General features: G+C 40.3%; 2 protein-coding genes across 2 annotated transcripts in view; one reads left to right on the top strand and one right to left on the bottom strand.

Moving 5' to 3' along the window:
- Positions 1-4,322, top strand: part of LOC111868395 (transcription termination factor, mitochondrial) — a 12,485-nt gene extending 8,163 nt beyond the window's left edge. The window contains exons 4-5 of the mRNA XM_023858983.2: positions 1,458-1,611; positions 3,932-4,322. Coding sequence (XP_023714751.1) covers positions 1,458-1,611; positions 3,932-4,307 — 530 coding nt within the window. The 3' untranslated portion in view covers positions 4,308-4,322. The remainder of the gene's footprint in view (positions 1-1,457; positions 1,612-3,931) is intronic.
- Positions 4,294-21,664, bottom strand: LOC111868396 (ATP synthase mitochondrial F1 complex assembly factor 2). Its single transcript, XM_023858984.2, has 6 exons — positions 21,437-21,664; positions 17,016-17,206; positions 16,028-16,138; positions 8,320-8,500; positions 7,817-7,932; positions 4,294-4,479 (listed from the first exon to the last, which is right to left on the bottom strand). The coding sequence occupies exons 1-6, from the start codon at positions 21,555-21,557 to the stop codon at positions 4,336-4,338; spliced, it is 864 nt and encodes a 287-aa protein (XP_023714752.1). The 5' UTR covers positions 21,558-21,664; the 3' UTR covers positions 4,294-4,335.

Genomic DNA, 21,664 nt, shown 5'->3' with positions numbered 1-21,664 from the left:
TGCGCCGTTTTTAACATTTCAAGAGTTTCTGTTCCACTTTTCCCGAGCAAAAAGCAGAATTTCACCACCGCACGCTGTTCATGAAAATCAGCCATTGCAAAAATGATGATCACACAAAACAGTTGTCACTATAAACTGCTTATCGGCTTATCGACTCAGGAATGTTAGCTCTATGCGCTCATAGCGGCAAAATGCGGTACTACAAAAGCTCTGCCCACAAAAAAATTAGTTAGGTTTCTTTTGGGTACCCCATCGTATATGTTCCACTTTTTGAAATTTTTAGACTATATCAACAAACAAAAGCCAAGTTTTTTCTGCACTTCTTGCACCATAGCTCAAGTGGTTAGTTGCTGGCTTCCCACTTTGGCGGCCCGGGTTCAAGTCCAGGTCTGGTCAAGTGGAATTTGTGGTGGACAGTGTGGAACTGGGGCAGGTTTTCTCCGAGTACTTCGGTTTCCCCTGCCAATCTTAATTCCACCAAATTCTCCATCATCATAATCACCCAGGGCAGGTACAATAGGCAAATCAGTGGCTGATGTGCCAAGTGGACCCAGGTGGACTCCACCCCCCACTTTGGGAATAATTAATGTATAACTTTACCTTAATATTTGATAATGTCATGTGTGGATTTGATTTTGGATTAGCTGTGTGATGGGGCCTAACAGAGATTTTTTGAGGGGCATGCTATATTCCTCCTATAGTCTTTTGTATTAATTACTGTTTTACTACAAGTCCAGTGGAGGCAGTTCTGCTTTTGTGCTGAATATGATGATATCCCTTAAATAACTCATTTCCAGATTAAAAATCATCTTAGGCATGCTCTGTGTGAATGAAAACCCAAGGCTGTCACACCATTCATGCACATTGTATGCCACCATGCCCACAGCTGAGGAGTCTGACTCATTATTAATCAGTTAGTACAGAATTTCTGTGAGCGAAGAACAGGCTTTCACATGATAAGTACCTGTGGTCATTTGATAGTCATATTAGGAAGGGGTTTTCTGTACAACTACATATACACCGCAAACAACCTTGGCATTTCTAAGCATATAGTTCAGTGGACACTCAGCTCTCTTATCAGATTGTGGTGGAATTTTGTGTTGGAGCCTTTCAGGAAGATGAGTATGAATTTGGCTGTTACTGACCGGTTAGCACTGTACTTGAAACATTTTTGATACATAGTACTATCTTCTGGGTTCTGCCAGTGTGTGCACCAATAGGACTTCACCAGTGATTCAGAGGAAGGATGTTTGTCTGAAATATGGCTGAACTTTGCCAGACTACGCGATCTCATGTCCCAGAGCATAGTACTCTTCATAGTCACTGGTATGAGAGCCCTAAGTCCAACATAATTTTTGATGAATTTAGTAAAGTTGCCTTTAATTACAGTTTATGTCCACAGACATTTTAAAGATGCACCAGCCCATATTTGTTTACTATACAAAATGAACTTTCAGACGCAGGAGTTTGTCCTCTGCACATCCTGAACGATATGTGGATATTCCGTTACAGTGCAAAAAAAACTGCAGAGCGGCTAAGCATAGCTAAGAAAGCAGGAGTTGCCACTATCAAACCATGGATGTTGCGGTGTTCAAATAAAATATTTTCAAAGTAAGTACATATTTTATTAAGTTTGCATGTAGAGCAAAACTTAATTCATTTGGATATGGCATGATCCATTCAGTCCTTGTTGAGCCAGTACCTCATGGCATGGCTGACTACTCAGTTGTTTTTTAGTATCTGTATAGTGACAGTATTGTTGTGACTGTGAAATAATTAGATTATTATATAAAATGTGAATTAAATGTGAATAATTGTATCTAATATAAGCAAAATATCCCCTGGACTGGTCTTGGAAACCATGGGAAGTGCCCCAGAATGACTGTAACATGGTCACTGCCAAACTGAGTCCAAAACTGACATTTAATTTTAGATCAGTTGCAAATAATTGCTATGACAAAATATTGTCATGTATTTAGGGATTGTGACTATAGATGGAGTATGGATTGCTGAATGAATTTATTGACCACCTCTGCACACAACTCAGAACTACAGTTAGTTACGGTGCTATCGCTGATCTCCACACCACAAATCACCACAGCACCTGCTAAGCCTTTTCCAACCTCCTATGTGTTCACCAGCCATTCCCTGGTAAAGGCTTCTAACAGTGGAGATTCTTCAGCTTCACATGTTCAGGTCCTCTTGTCAGAGCCTCCCACGTAGAACTTGACTTTTAACTGATAACTGACAACTGACTGGGTCCCAGGCTGGCAGTCATTTCATGCCATGTCATGTTATGACACAACAGATTGTTCAAAAATTTTAAGTTCATACAATTGTAATTATCTTCTGGATAACCTGAAATTGCATGCCTTATTTAAGAGCCAGTGTTACTTTCAGGCATTATGACAAATGTACATAATGGTTCTGTTATCTGCCTCTACTTTTAGAAGCTGATGATATCAGAGACTCGAAGACCTTTTATATTTCGTTTTCTTGTAATATGTGCTCCTGTGTTTGCTGTGTCTTAACCACAGATGAAACCTTCAACATCAGAGCCATTTCTTTAACATTAAACTTCTGGTTAATTTTGTTAATCGGTAGTTACCATACATCATTAACAGCCAGTACTGTCATAAAGTTACATTTTTCCTGTCTTCTGTGCAGCAGAATGTCTTATATATATTTGTCGTACATATCTATGTTGTTTCTTTCACTTTGTTTATTTGATGATGCTGACTCTAACTCGCTCCTGTAGCTATTGAGGTAGCAAGTAATGGTGACATTTTTCATTTATCACCTTGCTGATTGTCATGTAATCCAGATCATACACAGTAAATGTATTTTCAGGCCCAAGTTTGATTCCAATTTGAACATGTTTTACTTTCACATACTTTTTTTTTTATTGCTAACGGGGTGGGACTAAGTCCCTTGTACTGCAGCCACTTCTGGCCTATTGTACCAGCCCAAGATGATAGGTGAGGGTGATTGTGGAGCAATTGGTGGAATGAAGATTGGCAGGGGAAACTGAAGTACTCAGAGAAAACCTGCCCCAGCACCACTTTGTCCACCACAAATCCCACTTGACCAGACCTGGGATCGAACCCGGGCCGCCACGGTGGAAAGCCAGCGACTAACTGCTTGAGCTATGGTGCAGCCAATTTCACATACTTGGTGGATTTTAATTTAGTAAGTAATCCTTATTTTGTGTAATATGCCTTAGAACTTTTAAATCTCATACTTTGGTTTAGTGCGATTGGCATTGAAACAGAATTGGTATTCACATTTTCTCTCTGCCGGAAATCGTTTCGACACAACTCTGTCTCTGGCAGGTTACATCACAGACTGAGCATACACCAAAACCATCTCACTCGTGGCATCATAGTTATTCTGATTCTCAGCTAATGTTCTTTCAATGTTTACATCTAAACATCATTAGTTTATAAGTTAATTTCGTATTACACTTGCTTTGAATTCTTATGCAAAGAAACTGTTTTATCATAATTATATGCAGGAAGTCATAAGAAGACAAACAGCTTCTTAATGTGTAGGATTTGAGTTTCTCACAGCGGTGGTTATGTAGAGTGCTGTCTTATAGGATATAATGCCACGCAGTCCGTTGAAAGTCAACTGATGTGTTGGAGGAACATATCACCTCCATCTTCAGGGCCAAAGAATAAGCTGAGGAAGATACTAGTGTGAAAGCAGGTAGTTGACTTTCATCAGACAACACGGCACTATAACCCATTTTCTTAATGTAATTGCACATTTAGTGAAAACCCTGATTTTGTGTAAGAAAAACTGTTGCCCCAGAGATTCATCGGATAGGGATTTCTTGCAGACTAAATTAGTAAGATTTTTATTGTGTAATTTTTGATGACAAAAACCATGAAACTTAATAACACTTTTTTTTTTATTTGTTTCCCAACAGTTTACTGCAGAGAGCAGTGGTGAAAAAAGAGCTTCTCGGTGAGGGTTCAGTAGTTGAATACCTCTCTCAACAACTGCAATGTGATACTGAAATTGTAGAATATTTAAATTCAAAATACCCATCGATAATAAGGATTCAAGTGTCCAAATTGAAGGAAGTATTTGATTTTGTGTATGCAGAAGGATACACCCCTCAACATGTACTCCAGGTCCCTCGTATACTGTTTCATAGTATTGAGACGACAAAGTCGCGTCTTTTAGAATTGAAGGGCTTGGGCTATAAACCACATACTCTCCTGGTGCTGTGTAAAAGCAAGCGTCAGTATCAACAGTTTGTGGAACAGGTGAAAGTTAAGAAAAACCAGCAGTGCAATTAATTTATTTAAAACTGTGTACATGTGATATTCATGCTGCTACACATTGTTGCTTGGACTGTACAAATGTAGAGGAAGAATTCAGTTGAATGAACAGTACTGCAGCTGCTAATCGAGCTTGCATCTCCTGCTGATTCAAGTCGTGAGCCCATTCAACACGACCCCAGTGACCACTCTGAGGAAGAAAAAACAGACATTATTAAAGTCTGTCTACCCTTGGGACCACGCTGACCATATCTTGTTCAGGCGACCTTATGGAAATAAGGTATTGTGTAAGTCTAGATGTCCCACTGGCATATGACAACCAGAAATATGAAGAAAGCAGTCTTCTGAGATGTGGCACTGTGTAGATGTGGTGTTAACCGACGTTTTTGGAGGAACATATTGCCTCCATCTTCAGCGTAGAAGGAAAAATAAATAATCCGCAAGCGAAGAGACTGTGAGAACCGCTAAAGCAGACTGCTTGTACCGATTCTCGTGGTCCAATTAGCTTGCGGATCATTTATTTTTCCTTCTATGCTGAAGATGGAGGCGATATGTTCCTCCGAAACATTGGTTAACACCACATCTACACGGTGCCACATCCCAGAAGACTGCTCTCTTCATAGTCTCTGCCGTGAAAACCTCAAATCTTACAACCATAAATATGTTGAAAATAGAATCTAGTAACTTTATAATGATGATTTAACAGCCCGTGTCACTGACTGATGACAGTACACTCATTCCCATAAGAAATGGAGTTTAATGCATCGTTGCCATGATTAACACCATACAACAGTCCTTCTTGAAGCTGATACTGATTGCAGCTGTGTGTGGGTGCGCAAAATGGGAGCAAGTTGCGAAGATTAAGATGAGTTTGGCTAGCCTGATGATGAACAGGCTGGGCACTATTGCTGTGTTAATGTTGCCAACCTTGTGCCATGAATAACTCGTGCAGGCTAATTTTTTTAATAGGAAAACGTGCACAGGGTTTAAGAATAAATAGTAATTTGTGTAACAAGTGGGCTGATTTTAAATAAACTTCAGTAATATTCCTAAACAGTGCTGCCGTCAGAAAGAAGATGCATCCTGCCTTAAGTCACATTAGTGAACTCTGAGGGTTGTATGTGTATAACGCTTCAGAGTAATCAGAATATGGGAAAACCTTGTTTAATACTTGTCAATACTAATATCTCTACCTGAAGTCTGCACAGCATCTAAAGTTGATAAACCAACTGACACAGCTGATAGTCCGAGAAGGTTTTATCAATACTGATACTGTCATGCCCAAGTTAAAATGTGGCCACCAATCCTGTAGTACTGGAGGATTTAAATTCCTCTGTTCCCATACGGTAAAGTATAACCAACACACATCTTTTTTGCTTGTATGACTCTGCAGTCATCTTGGAAGCCCTCAGCTTACTTTTGTTGTTCATGTCTGACAATTTCCCAATCTGTAAACATGTGACTTGTGTGTTCCCTGTTTTGTTGTATGTACAAAATAGAGAACACCCAAACTCATTAAGAAATAGACTCAGTACTCTTGCCTGTATGTATGATAGCTGCAACTGCTACAGCAATGTGCCACTATTGTGATAGCGAGAGATGCACAGGATAATAGAACAGGCAGAACGACCTGCCACTTCATATATGCAAGTGCATAGAAGGAACCACATAGTAACAACCAGCACAGCAGCTTCATCATTTATAATTGAAAACAACTGATGATGACCTTATTGGTCAAAATGGGTAGTGAATAACTTTTATAAGTTAAAATGTACATGACGTGTAAAACTTCTGAAATGCATAACTTTCAGTAAGTTTTATAGAAAGATGTGCTGCACATGAGACTGTGAAACCATTTGATATTATTCTTATATAAAGATATAATTTCTTAATTTGATTGTTGCTCCTTGTTTAAAGTTTTTGCATATATATATATATTTGATCACCTCTGTGGTCTAGTGGTCAGAGTTCCTGCCTACAGATCCAGAGGTCCCGGGTTCGATTCTCGGCACTACCAGATTTTCTCAGAAGTGGGTCTGAAACATGGTCCACTCAGCCTCACGAGGATAATTGAGGAGCTGTTTGAAGAAAATAGCGGCCCCGGTCTAGAAAACCGAGATTAACGGCTGTGGGGGGCTGACCACGTGATACCCTCTGTCTGCAAAACTTCTTACTAACTTTGCAGACAAGTGGCGGTCACTCGGTCAGTATAGTTCACTTGCGGACTACAGACCATGGAGTGTGTTTGTGTATATATAAGTAAAGCTATCCCTGTAACAGTGATTTCTAGACAGTCAGCTCACAAATGGCGGTGAAGTGACTGTAGACAGGTTTCGGATTGATGACTCGATTTATCGCACACTTTGACACAGCATGTGACTACACTTAGAGGTCACTATTACACACACATTAGTATTGAAAGACATGTCTTCACTGCTGTTGCTTGGTAGCAGCTTCTAACGGTGGATGTTCTCTTTCCTCTGGGATTCTGAACTGTACCTGGCCTCAGCTACCAGCTTCTCACAGCAACAGCTTACAACAACTGAAAACGACTGAACCCCAGCAGTTCTCTGACTGCAACTCAAAGTCAGAGTAGTGTTACAACTGACAGTCAGTTTGCCAGTCTGTCTTGGTGTCAAGCACCCCATCTGGGGCCCAAGACCAGTTGGGGGTTTGTTGCTGTGGGGCACCCTCTCTAATGAGAATATGTGTCTGTGTCATTTACAGTTGGTGCTGGCTCTCATCAGTGGTCATTCCCAGGTCCAAGTCCCATGGGACTGGCTCACATTCAAGCCTCCCACAGCCTTGAGGGCCAGGTCCCCATATTTATGCACCCCAGGAGCAGGGTGGCCCAGTTATATGCCCAGGTGCTGTGTTTCCTTTTCATCTACAACTCACAGGGCTATGGTGGAGGTATTCAAACCCACCTTCACGTGGGAGGCACTAAAACTGCCAACTGGTTCTGCATATAACATCTTGACATGCACTGTGGAGAAAACATCTCCATTATTGCTGTATTCTATTGTTGCTGTGGAAACATGCTTGTTTGCTGATTCATTACTTAGCAACAGCTGCTGTATAGTTGCTTATTTCATGGGTGTTGCCTAGCAACAGGTATACATATCACATTATATAGTGATGGGAGTTGAGATAGCTAAGTCAGTATAGTGACAGGCTGTGGGTTGGGTTTCTGGGGTTCAGTTCCTGGCACTGGCAAGAGTTTTCTACAGTGTCCAGACCACCTCTGGGGCCCACCCATCCTCCTATACAATGAGTACCTGGGGGCTCTTTCTTCAGGGGTAAAGTGGCTGGGGTGTGAAGCTGACAACTCATCGAGTGCCAAGGTCAAGAATGGTGGAGATACACCTCCACTCCCCCATATGTCTTCATGGCATAGTGCTTAATTAATTATGGACAGGGACAACTTTACCTTTTTATATATTGTGCTGACAAGGAAACCACTATATGCTGGATAAAGAACTGGTGCTCCTTTTAGTAGAGAGACATTTGAGCCTTGTTTTATTTACCTGGAACTCCTCTTCCAGGCATGACAGCAGGACTGCCTTTTCAACACTGATATGCCTGTCTGTGCAGCACAGTGTCAGAATTACAGACTTCAGTGCTTCAACTCCAAAACTGAAACCTATTTATAACAACATAATAATCATATAGTATTGGCTCTGAAGTATGAAAATACTGAAGCTACTAGATGCAAAAATGAAGATGTACAAGTAACTCATCGTATGATGAACCTGGAAACTGAATAAAATTCACAAAGCATTAGACACAGCCTTCACTAAAAGCCTGGCGCCCTTTCACAATTGGCATGCATACTGGCAGACTGGACAGAAGCTTGTAACCTGTTGAAGTGCAGGTTTTAATGTAAAAACAGTGTGTGGGGGCAATGCACGGCTTTAGTCTTAGTCTCAGGACTGAATAGTGGGGACTTTCTTAATATTATTATGAACATCCAGTTCTATTTTGTTCTCAGATACTTTCAACATTCACACAAAGGCAATGCGATACCTACCATGAACTGCCCAAAAGTTAAAGGATGAGAGATGCTTTGTGAGTACATTTTTAGTTTCGTGACTGATAGTTGGGCCAGAAATGTCTCTTGCAGCTTCGAGTTTCACGTCATAACGCTTGCAGAACCATTTCAATATAGGTTCCCACTCTTGTATTTGCAGTTCATACAGCTCGTCTGCTTCCTGGAACAGTGTTGCCAATATTCAGAATGCTCTAGTTCTACCGCATATCACAATTGTGTTTTCTTAACCATTTTTCTCACACACACAGATGGAGAGAACATCATACAGGATGATTGCCATAGATCAATGAGGAGCTGGCTTCTCACCACAGAGCCTCGGGTTCTATCCCAGGCAACTTTGCACGAGCCTCATGAAGGACAAAATGGCATTGGAGCAAGTTTTTCTGAGTGTCTTTGGCTTTCCCATACTATTCATTAATGTACTGTCAAGTATTTAGGGGGCATGCATGGGTTTTGGATTGGATTTATTGAAACCTTATACACTCAACTCATAACTACAATTAATTATAGTGCTACTTGTATTTACAGGTCACTGTAACTGCAGCACACTATGAAGTCTTCTTTGCACAGCCTAATCCCTTTCTTGCCAGTACTTCTCAATTATTTTGCCAAATGTCAACTCTGGAGGTGCTCTCAATTCTAATTCTAGCAGCTTGAGATCCTCGTCATATAACCTCTGGGTGGCCCCCAGAGAAAACACTGCTTCCTCTATTGTTGCATAATGATTCACTGCTGCAGAGGTGCCACAGAAAAACACTGCTCTTCTGTTCATGCACATGTTCGCTTCCACGGGAATGTGTTTACCGAGTTGTTGCCTAGCAATGAACTATTCCGGCTTCCAGGCATCATGTCACAGTTCCATTGCTGCATACTCATTATCTTTCATAGCCCTGACCAGGGAGCACATTGTTACATCCCTGGCTTTTGTTTGGTGCTTCATTTGTGTCCCAAACTATGGATTTACAGTACTTAAGAGTAACACAGCATGTAAGTTGCAGAATATAATATAAATTGTAGATGCAAATTAAGTCTTTCTGTACCCGTGGTTAGTTTAGTAACCACACACTGAAACCATAATTAGGACAAACTGCTAATTTACTAACTGTGCAGTCTGTGCTTTAATGTGGATGAGCAGTTAGTATTTTAGCTGCATGATATTACTAAAGAAATAACTTACTTGAGTGCACATGAACTGATCATACAGTGTTACTTCTTAGACCTACAGCTATGAACTGGTGACTTAATTTTTTTGACATTATGGAGTTTATTGACTTTGGTTTGATCCATCTCTGTAGTAATAGTTTTGCTGTAAACGACATGGTATAACGTCTTAGATTTTGGTGCACAGAAACTGGATCCTTTTGATGTGTAACATATATTGCTTCTTTTCAGACACACATAACTGAATTTTTTATGTAACACTGATGCCATTGTGGTCTTTGGTAAATCAGTAATTTTGTTGCAAGCACCATGGAGAAATATTCATGCAACATCAGTGTAAACAAAATAGAGAGCTTTCAATTCTGATGAACAGTATATGTCAGATAACTTAGAAATGAATTACACGGTTTATCTGAAGAAAGTGATGACATTGTTGCAACAAATACGAGTAGCATGGGAGAAGAACTGCAGACAGTGCTACAGTGCATGGTTTCACTGTGTAACAGTCCTTTTATTGGGGCTTCACGTAATCACCACGTTAGCCGTCCTTTTGCACCTTTGTAGTTGCTTGGGCACCGTTATGTGGTCTGTGAACCACATCAAGGTGTTTGGGTTAGAAAGAGGATAATGTTCTGGGTTGAGCAATGAGATTCTCTCCCCAGGGCTTAATGGGCCTTGCTCCGACGAAGAGGGTTTCTTGAAGAAGAAGTCTCTGGATCACAGCTCGATGTTAATAATGCACTCTTTATTCACAGCACTACACAGTTACAAATAGCGGTTACTCGTAAATTTAGTTGCACTTTGTACACACTTCAAGATTCACAACACGACATTACAGCACGGTAGAAGATGTACATCAGTCTCCCAGCTGAATCTACACGTCCACTCACTGATTTATGGAGTGCTACTTCTGTATGTGGAGATCAACCCCTTTAAATACTGTGAGATGACATAACATCTAGAACCTTCTGTTTCCAGATCATTCTTGAAGCTTCTTTTATCAGACTGGCAGTGGGATGAGTAGTCATTCACATACCACTCCGCTATTAAAGAACCTTCTAGTAGGCTTTATCAGTACATTGCTCGCTGCAGAGTCTTAGAACAGTTAATGCAAGACTGGGCATAAGTTACATGTAGTATAAAATTGGTACTAAGTAACAAATATAAATTTCTAGAATTTATGCCGGTAGGTAATGACCAGTTATAACTGCTCCTGATTCATGGATTGATTCATATTACACCTCATATCAGTGGAGATTCATCATCATTTGATGGCTTCAGACTAATGTTTACTGATAAACTATGTGGTGCAATCCAAAAGTTCCCGAAATATATTAATAAAAACTATTACATCTTACCTAGATCTTATTCTGCACTATCACCTTCAAAGTAGTCCCCTTGGGAGCACATACACGGATCCCAGCGTTTCTGCCACTTTTCAAATGCATCCTGGAAGTCTTTCTTTGTTAGGGTGTTTAGTACTGTCTGTGTTTCCGCTTGAATTTCCTCAACTGTATAAAATCTTCACCCCTTCAACTTGATTTTCATCTTGGGGAAGAGAAAGAAGTCACATGGAGCTAAGTCTGGCGAGTACGGTGGGTGGGGAACAACTGCCATCTTGTTTTTAGCCAAAAATTCCTACATAATGTAAGCCGTATGCGATCGTGCGTTGTCATGGGGAGTACCCAGTTGTTCGTGTGCCACTTCTCTGGACGTTTTCTCCTCATGTCCTCCCTCAAACGCCTTAGGACATCACGATAGAACTCTTTATTGACTGTCTGACCAGGAGGGACGAACTCCTTATGAACAATCCTGTCAGTATCAAAAAAACAGATCAACATGGACTTCATGTTGCTCTTGACTTGTCGAGCTTTTTTTGGCCAAGGTGAAGAAGGGCTCTTCCATTGCGATGATTGCTGCTTGCTTTCAGGGTTGTAGCCACAAACCCAACTTTCATCACCAGTGACAACCTTCGAAAGAAAGTTTGGATCCTCTTGAAGCTGTTGCTGAAGTTCCCTGCAGACTTCCAAGCGATGCTGCTTCTGTTCATTTTGCAGCAGTCATGGCACAAACTCTGCCGCAATCCTCATCTTCAGTTTCTCTGACAAAATTCGTTGACATGTACCATAACATAGTCCCAAGGTGTTACAGAGGTCTTGGATGGTCAGTCTACGATCTTCCAGAATCAGATCCCTAACTTTTGCGACATTTTCTAGTGTTTTGCCCGTTGACGGCCGTCCCGAATGATCATCATCATCAGTGAATGTTCGGCCATTTTTAAAACGCTTATACCAGTTGTAAGTTTGTGTCTGGCCTAAACTGTTTTCACAAAAATCTTGCTTCAACATTTGGTGCGTTTCTGCAGCGGTTTTCCTGAGTTTGAAACAAAACTTTATACAGACACGCTGCTCTCTCAGGTCAGCCATCGCAAAGCCGCAGTCTCACGGAAACACAACAATGGAAATACGTTCACCAACAATAAACCCAACCACTCAACTCGGCGCTGCTTGCCACACTGATTCAAGAAGGATGTGTGAGGAGACACCTAGTGGTATTTCGATATACTCATAACCATTTGCGCGCAAAATTCAAATTTCGGAAACTTTTGGATTGCCCCATGTATTATTCACTGTTATTCTTACAGGGACAAACTGCTAGTATGAGCAGTGCGTTCAGAAACACGTATTACTATCAGTGAAATATACTGAAATGTAAACCAATTGCCAAGTAACAGCTGTGTAAACAGGTGACAGTACAACTGTTGCTAGGGAACGGCTCTGTTGACGCATTTCTCCAGCAATGCGAGAACACACAATAATGGAAGACGTTTTCTGTGTGGTCCATGCTTGGGCTATATAATGGGGATTGTGGTAAACAGCCAGTCATAAAGTAACTCTGACTTTGACTTTTGACTTTGAGTTGTGGTTGAGGCAGTTGTGAGTATTGAGAAGTTGGTAGTAGAGGCTAGGGACAGTTTGGGGACTCAAAGGAACGGGAACATCCACCACTGGAAGCCACTACCAAGCAACGGCTAGCAAAGAGCGAGAAGACTTTTATGGGTGCTGTAGCTATGGAATGTGTAACTCAGTGAGACTGTCGTAGTTATCTGTAACTACTTTCTGTAAGTGTTTAATAAATCCAATTACTAATCCAAAGCCCATCTGGTGTCATTCCATTATGACAGTATAGTTCCACAGCCCTAATAATATTGATACCATCAAGAATTAGTGGCCAACAAGTTGTACTATACTCCAGTCTGTTCAAATGTCATGAAATGTGACATTTTCATTTCAGAAATACTGCATACCCAGCAGACAGACCTAATCCAGATTACAACAGGGTGTGGAAAATCAGAGGGGATTTCAGTTATCTAAATAATTATTCCACATTGTCTCACCCTGCAGAAAATTTGGCAGTTGATAACTGTGAAATACAAGGGAAGAATGTAATTTCAGCAGTACACCCTGAAGAAGAGAAAATGACTTGGAATAAAGTTGTGTGAGCTTTGTGATAGAAAGGGATATACATATGACAAATATGACATGGTTCTGCTGCCAAAAATGTTATCCTACATATGGAGCGGGTACACTCAAGCTAATAATAGAAATGGAGGCTGTCGGACATGGATCATTCATGGACAATTACTTTTCATGATCTCAGCTCCTTTTCAGATCGACACAGTGGGAAAATAAGCAGCTGTGGTACTGTTACTCAGAATGCAAGATATTGAAGCAGACTTTTGTGTCAGGTGGGAAGAAACTCTGCTGATTGTTGCCAACATGTAGCAGCCCCCAGCATCAGAGCATTATGTGGACGAAGAGGGAAATGCGTCAAAGTCATTATGCACTGAAAATTATGGCAGCAACATAGGTTTTGTTGACATTAGTGATGTGATGTCCAGCGGCTACAGTATTTCCAGGATAACTTGGAAATGGACAAAAGAAACTGTTCTTCCATGAGGTTGATCTAAGAGTCCTAAATAACCTTTACAATTAACAGCTTAAGTGGGGGGCATATTCAGCTAGAGTGTTTCATGAATGACTTACAGTTTGTTTCATGCAGCATAGGATATAAACCCAGCTCCTTCAACATTAGGTCATGACTGGTCATCATCAAAAGCAGTTCACATTTCTCAGCTTGACCTAGAGCATTTAAATCACTGGCTCACCAAAAGTAGCTCTCAAAGATGTTGACTGTGTGCTGATAAAGCCAAAATCTGAAGATATTTTTACCCGATAAATGATACAAACTCCGTCCTAAGAGCACACGTAGTACACACAAGCAGCGGCACCCACACAAGAAGACTACATTAAATAACACCTGTACAGTGTGAAAACAAGAACTAGCCGCTCCAGCACTTAGACATAGGGCGAGTAACCCTAAGAATTTTAAATTTTAAATTTAAAATTTAGAGAAAAATTTTAAAAGGTTTTAAAAACATCATAACTAAAGATTTTTAGAGTGCTACTACAAGAATATCGGGTTTGACGTGTGCAACATAATCTACATACCAGACACATATCAACGATGTAGATGTTGATAATACGAAGAATATGACATTGTGTTTTTAAATGTTAAGTTTTAGACTGGGTTCAGTGTGGCAGCAACGTTAAGAGTATACACCTGATGATGGCCGATAGAGGCCGAAACATGTAGTGTAGAAAGAACAAGATCAAAGACATATAAATATATATTGTTTGCACTTAGGACGGAGTTTGTATCATTTATCGTGTAGAGTGCAACAGGATGCTTAAATATAATATTTTTACCACTGTGAAGGATGTGATGTAGGTAATCATGTTTCAGACTGTCACAAAGTACTGCATTACTGAACATGTCTTAAGAAAAGTAAGTTATATTTTTTGTGGTGCCTCTTTATGCATAATATGATATGGTTGCACTTTGTGCAAGTCTTAAATAGTGCACTATAAAAAATATTAATAAAGTCTCAGCTATGCGCAAAATTTGAAATTATGTGAATTCCAAAGAATTGATAACCCAGTAACTCTAAGGACATGTATAAAAATGTGACTTTGAGTGTGTGTGATGCAAATAGCATTCATGTTTGCATTGTAAGGCAAGATCCAACACAATATCAGTTGAAGAGACTGCATCATTGTTTTAGGAAGAAACATCACAGCATCACCAGTTTGATCGGGCTGGAGGTAAGATGCTATTCCTCTGATGCAGCTCATACTTAAACTAAACTTTTCGTAATAGCCTAGATCTTTCTCCATAAAAATGTTGGCTTCAAAGGGTTCATGACAGAGTTAGTATGTTATGAATGTTTCACTTACCAAATCTCATGGGCATGAGATTTGGTACATGGAATGTAAGAGGTCTGTATATGTTGGTTCACTCATGACAGCTGTGAAAGAAATGTCAAAATATAAGTTAGATTTAGCACGAGTACAGGAGGTCAGATGGGACTTTGTCTCTGACATTAAGGGTGGAACATAGACTTAGGGTGTTTGAGAACAGGGTCTTGAGAATATTTGGATTGAAGAGAAATGAAGTGACAGGAGGTTGGAGAAAACTGTATAATGAGGAGCTTCATAACTTGTACTCTTCTCCAAGTGTAATTAGAATGATCAAGTCAAGGAGGATGAGGTGGGCAGGTCATGTAGCACAAATGGGGGAGAAGAGGAATACGTATAGGATATTGGTGGGAAAGCCAGAAGGAAAGAGAACAGGGAAGACCAAGGCATAGGTGGGTGGACAATATTAGAATGGATCTTAGAGAGATAGGATGGGATGGTATGGATTGGACAGATCTGGCTCAGAATAGGTATCAGTGGAGGGCTGTTGTGAACATGGTAATGAATCTTCAAGTTCCATAAAATGCTGGGATGTACTTGAGTAGCTGCACAACTGATGGCTTCTCAAGAAGGGCTCAGCTGCATGAAGTTAGTTGAATGTTTCAAATATTGCGTTTCTTAAGGCATGGCCAACATTATTACATTCTCTTAACACTTTAAATGTATATTAATTCCTAGATCTGTTTCTGATCAAGGGTACATGGTAACATCTCTCAGTCCAACTACCAAGACATAAATGTGTTTATTAACGCACTACTTCCACTTGACCAATCACACTGGTTTACTGATAATGCTCTAGGTTTGCTTAGTGGGGGGTGGAGTCCAACTGAGTCCACTTGGCACAGCGGCCACTGATTGACCTGTCGTAACCTGCCCTGGGTGATTATGATGATGGAGAATTTGGCGGAATGAAGATTGGCAGGGGAAACCAAAGTACTCGGAGAAAACCCTCCCCAGTGCCACTTTGTCCACCACAAATCCCACTTGACCAGACCCGGGATTGAACCCTGGCCGCCACGGTGGGAAGGCAGTGACTAACCGCTTGAGCTATGGCACGGCCAGATGCTCTAGGTTACTACTCAGCAGTAGTTTGGTCCAAATATTTACGGCTATAGATGGGTTTTCAGCTTGCAGCTTGTTTTATTTTTACTGACTCAAACAATAACATAATTCTGAAATCATAAAAGCCGTTTATGACCATTTCTTACACTTGACTGAAACAGCACAGTGTCCGTGTCCAAATAACTCATTATATGTTGAACTAAATCAGACTTGGTTAAGTTGTTCGGGTTGTCAATGGCCGTGCTGCACAGAGCTGTCTGCAAAGAAAAGGAAAGCAAACAGTGAATGCATATAGTATGTAAACACTGAAATTATGCAAAGTCCAAATATGCATGTGTCACATGAACATAACCCTATTTCATAAAAAAAACAGTCAAATATTTACATAACATTGAAAGTGAAGAGCATATAGGTCATACTTGAATACCAGATGAAAGTTCAGAAATACTGTCCCTGCTGATTGTTGTAAAGCCTTTCAGTTACTATAAACTTACGGTTTAATGTTATACTTTGTAGTCTACAGAGCTGGGATAGCTCAGTTGGTATAGTGACTAGCTGCAGACTGCATGACAGGGAATTGAGGTTTGATTCCCAGCAGGGGCAACATTGAAGTACATCCAGCTTCCTGTCCAGTGGGCTCTTTCCCCAATGGTACAGAAGGTAGAGTGTGAAGCTGTTCATTGACCTCCACATAATGTCAGGGTTAATGATGCATCAAACTATATTTCAACACTCTCATATATCAACATGGTACAATGTTAGGAAAGGCACACAGTAGCATCATTGGCTGAGGCACTATGCCACAAGCCAGAAGGTAACTGGTTCAAATCCTGATATCATTGAATTTTTCGATTGACCTAATCCTTGGCCCTGGGATTGACTCAGCCTCTAACAGAAATGAGTACCAGGAAAATTCCTGGGGGTAAAGGGCAGCCAGTGCATAAGGGTGACAATCTCTCTGCCATCTGTGAGCCAACTGTCTAGAAAATGTGGGAACCTTGACATCTCACATCCCTGTGGGCCTCCATGGCCTGTTACAGGGATAGCTTTACCTTTATGGTGCTTAGGGGCAACTTTGCCATAACCTACTTTGTAATCTATGATCACTGATTGTATCAGTCATGCAGTACATACCAAATGCATGGAACTCTGCCAAATTTTTTCTTTCTGGGCATCCCATTCAGCTGCAACAGCAAGCGCCAGTGGCTCGCTGTTAATGATAAATGGGTTACCTTTGGGTGTTTTAAGTTTCCGTTGATCAAGAGTTATTTCAAACTTTCCATCACTGTTCAGAATGCCTGTTCTTCGGTAAAATCTTTTTAGTGCTGAAATAAATGCAATACATTAAGATTACTCTCTTCTGATATTAACTTTTTGTAATGTGATAGATTGTAGGAATGAGCTATGGGCTGTCTCCATTTTCAAGATGGGCATTGCCATGAGAAGCCCAAATCTCATGTGATAAACCTCTATTCGAAGGCTACTCTATCTGTCCAAAACATCAGTACAATGTACCAGATTATGAGGCATTATCACCAGTATGAGAACCTCAAATCTTCTGAAATGGATTACTTTTTTTCCACACTATATACTGTACAAAATGCCTGAAAATCCCAGAATCAAGGAGAGTTACTGCTATATGTTGATAATCTGCCTCTTCACAAATGATTTTCTGTGAAGACACCTGAACAGGCAGTTTTCACTGACCAACCATGGTCAACTGCTGTATTTCCTCGAGTCTAGGGCACCAATGATTGTTAAGATACAGCCTTCATTTAGTTTTCAGGAAAAAGGTCACTGTCTATTGTAAGACAAGCCCTTGAATTTGTTTCAATGCTGTGTTATGATGGAACTGTTTTGAAGAAATTTTTAATTGGAAATTACCTACTTTGTATTTGGGGTTTCAAATTTCATTTTAAGAATTAAAATACACCCATGTGTAGCCACATGCCACAGCAGACTGAGATGATAACCAAGTGTTTACCAACACCAATGACGCCTCCATCTCCTTTCCAAGTGTTGATTTTAAGAAAGGTTTCAAGATGCAACATTGAGCATATGTGTAGCACTGAAAGCCGATTTCTCTTCCTTGTAGAGTATTAGTTAACATTAAAACAACTTGGTATTTTCAGCCTCTGAGTTGCCTCTGGCTGCTTCATGCACTGTTACATGTCACAAAAGTTTTAATGATAGAAATGCTCAGAAATATTTTGCAATCTCCTTTGTTGCTACTGTTGGGTTTACTGTCCCACAACATGAAGCATTTCCTTGCACTTCAATCATACAGAGCATTTTTCAAAATCAATTCTTGGTAGGCTTCAAATGAAAGATGCACCCTGATTTCAGAAATTTTAAAATGTGAAATCAAGGAGACACAATGTTTAAGGACATGATGATTAAGGAATGTATTAGAACTCCAGTCATTCAACAGAATGTGGGGATCTACACAACAGACAGGTCTGTTTACATCGTTTTCTCCTTCACCCATTTCATCATCTCCAAATCTCCAACCATATGTCTCCAGTTTGAAAGCTAAAGGTAAGAATATCAGTAGTAATGTCTCATGATTCCAGAATTCTGGGCCACTTTATATAAGTACATAAAAAATGTTTATGTAAATGTGTAATGTATCGAGTGTGCAATATCTGCTCATCTGCATTTAAATTCTGAGATGAAACAACTCATTTTAATTTTTTTTTATTATATTACTGTAGTTTACCATTCTCATCAGTTTCTCTGTTCTGCAGCAAAGATCCTCCTAACAGAAGACAATAACCCAAAGTTTCTTTTCAACACATTTGTTGTCTGGGCTGTTCCTGTGCAACAGCCCACTGTTACTGCATTTCAATGGAATTATCCCTTTCAGATTCATGACGTGACAATATAAACATCTTTGGGTACTACGTAGATTGTCCAGAAAGTGAAGTCTGTTTGGTGATTAAAAAAATGAATAAAAAAAAATATTTTACATCATTACTACAGACCTTAGATAATTTTTCTACAGAATTCCCATGAAGATATAGGCATTTGTCATATCATGTGGTGAGTTTCTGTATGCCTGCACCATAGAAGTCTGCCACCAGTCCACTGAACCAGTCTTTAACAGTCTTCTTCACTTCTTCATTGCCACACATGCACACGTCACCAAAAAACTGCTTCAAGTGTGTGGAGAAGTGAAAATCACTTGGAGCCAGATCTGGACTGTAGGGAGGATGGTAAAAAAGCATCCCAGGCAAAGTCAGTTAGTAGCACATGTGCTAGCAGTTGTTACCTTTGGGACGACCCTTGTATCTATGGGTAGTATTTCAGAACACAGTGGCATGTGCACACCCGTACCTCCTTGAATGAGATTCAACTTATTTGGTTACTACAGTAAATTGTGTGGTCAGGGAACTATCACTTTCAATTCCTGACAGCAGTCTGAGTACAGACTGCTGTCATCTGGTACACAACACCACATACTAACATTTTGGAGGAACCTGCTGCCTCCATCTTCAGGGTAGAAGAGCAAGCTGAGCATGGAAGAAATGGTACAGAGATACAGAAGAGAGAGGACTGGGACCCTGAGAAAATCAACAAAAATACTGATAACTGTTTAAAGACTACTGGTCCCTCAAAGGTCCACTTTCCAAGGGCAGGGTGAATGTGAGAAATAAACGGCTGTATGAACCAGCAGGGCAGAAGTCGAGACGAACAAACTAAGGTAAGAGTGGCCCTTCAAGGGCTGCATAAATGGGGAAAATAATGGCTCTGGGTAAATCAACAGGACCTGGAGGGAAGCCAAGAGTAACTGAAAGGATACAGCACACCTTTGAAGGGTCTTCTCACATTCACTGCCGTTGAAAATGGCCCTTTAATGGGGCACTGTTTCTGTACTCAGCCCTCCCTGGCTTCCCAGCTGTCTAATGCTGAGTTTCTTAATATTAAAGTGGGTAGTGCATATAGTTACCACTATACTTTAAACAAGGGGGCAGGCAGTATCATAGTTGGTTGAAGCACTAAGCTACAAGCCAGAAGGTTGCAGGTTCTAATCCCGATGAGGTCATGGGATTTTTTCAATTTACCTAATCCTTCCAGCTGCACTATGGCCCTGGAATCAACTCAGCCTCTAACAGAAATGAGTACCAGAAACCTTCTTCAGCATAAGGGCTGACAACCTCACCGCCATCTGTGAGCCGACGGTCTAGAAAATGTGGGCGCCTTGATATATCACAACCCTATGGGCCTTTATGGTCTGTTACAAGGATAGCTTTACTTTTTTTCTTATTTTTATGTAGTAGCATAGTTGGTTGAGGCACCATGCTACAAGCCGGAAGGTCATGTGATTGAATCCCTATAAGGTGGATTTTCTCAATTGACCTAATCCTTCCAGCCGCACTATGGCCCTGGGTCGACTCAGCCTCTAACAGAAATGAGTACCAGGAATCTTCCTGGGGATAAAGGATGGCCAGCACATAAGGCTGACAACCTTGCCGCCATGTATGAGCCAACTGTCTAGAAAATGTGAGAGCCTCAACATCTCACAACCCTATGGGCCTCCACAGCCTGTTAAGGTGATACCTTTACTTTTACTTTAAATAAATCCAAAATTGATTGAGGTTAGGGAGACTCAGTAAGGACGGAAAGCTTTCTTATTCAGCAACAGATACATGGGATCAGCATATAAAACTGCTCCATTCTTCATCTGAGGTTTGGGTAAGGTGGTTGGAAATTCAGGAGGTGGTAAGTGTATCATATGATGACAGGATCTACAGGAAATCCCTTCACATTCACCTTGCATTAGGTTATGTTGGAAAGTAGAGCTACTGTGAGCAAGTTGAAACTCTATATGCTTGTGTATATATATATATATATATACACACACGCACTATACGGTGATTTATAACATCATTCCCCTGCAACTCCTTTAAATGTTAGAAATGTACATCACTTTTGCTTTTCATGCCTTGAATATTTGTATTGAATTGAATTGAATTTATTTACATTCTATAAATCCTAAGCAGGTTAGTACCTTTGGATACAGAACAAGTTAAAAGGTTACATACATAAGTACAGGCAATTTTAGCTTAAAAATTAATATAACTTAATTTTACATCATTCTCTATTTACATTGAAGTATTCATCTAAGGAGTAGAAGGAATGAGCATGTAGATAATTCTTTAACTCTGATTTAAACTTTTTAGTATCATTGCCCAAGTTTTTAATACTTTGTGGCAGATTGTATTGTTGTATATAATACACATATGAATAAGATTGAAAGCCCTAACCCTTCTTATATGCAGTCGACCAGATCAAAGCATTTTGTATCAAAACCCGTCTTGGGACATTGCCACATCAAAGCGTTTCGCATAGAAACCCGCCTTTGGACGTGACGCAAAGTCCCTTCTGTCCTTAGTTTATGTCGTAGCGTATACTAGAGACTGGCTGTTTCTTCTGGAGCTTGCACACAGACAGATGATAGTCGCTGCATGGTATTCTACCATTAATCTCATCACAAACACAGAAGGTGCCTTTTGTATCAAATGTAAGGTTATAATACACATAACTCTTCTCACCAGCATAATGGCGATTTGGGATTAAAAGAATCTGGTAACATAGTTTTTTGTTGAAGTTACCAGTAGCTCTATTAAACGCCAAACACTTGGGAAGAATATCTGCAAAAATATTCAATATCATAATATAAAACTTGAATATATTTTCAAATCACTTCTCCACGTGCCTCTCACTATTCATTTCCAGTAGAGCCAACTATTACGGAATGTTAACGTACATTCCCTGTAGGA

The sequence above is a fragment of the Cryptotermes secundus genome, unplaced genomic scaffold (assembly GCF_002891405.2).
Source record: "Cryptotermes secundus unplaced genomic scaffold, Csec_1.0 scaffold58, whole genome shotgun sequence".
NCBI lineage: Eukaryota > Metazoa > Arthropoda > Insecta > Blattodea > Kalotermitidae > Cryptotermes > Cryptotermes secundus.
Note: the sequence above shows the minus strand (reverse complement) of the source record. Positions and strands in the feature narration are given on the sequence as shown.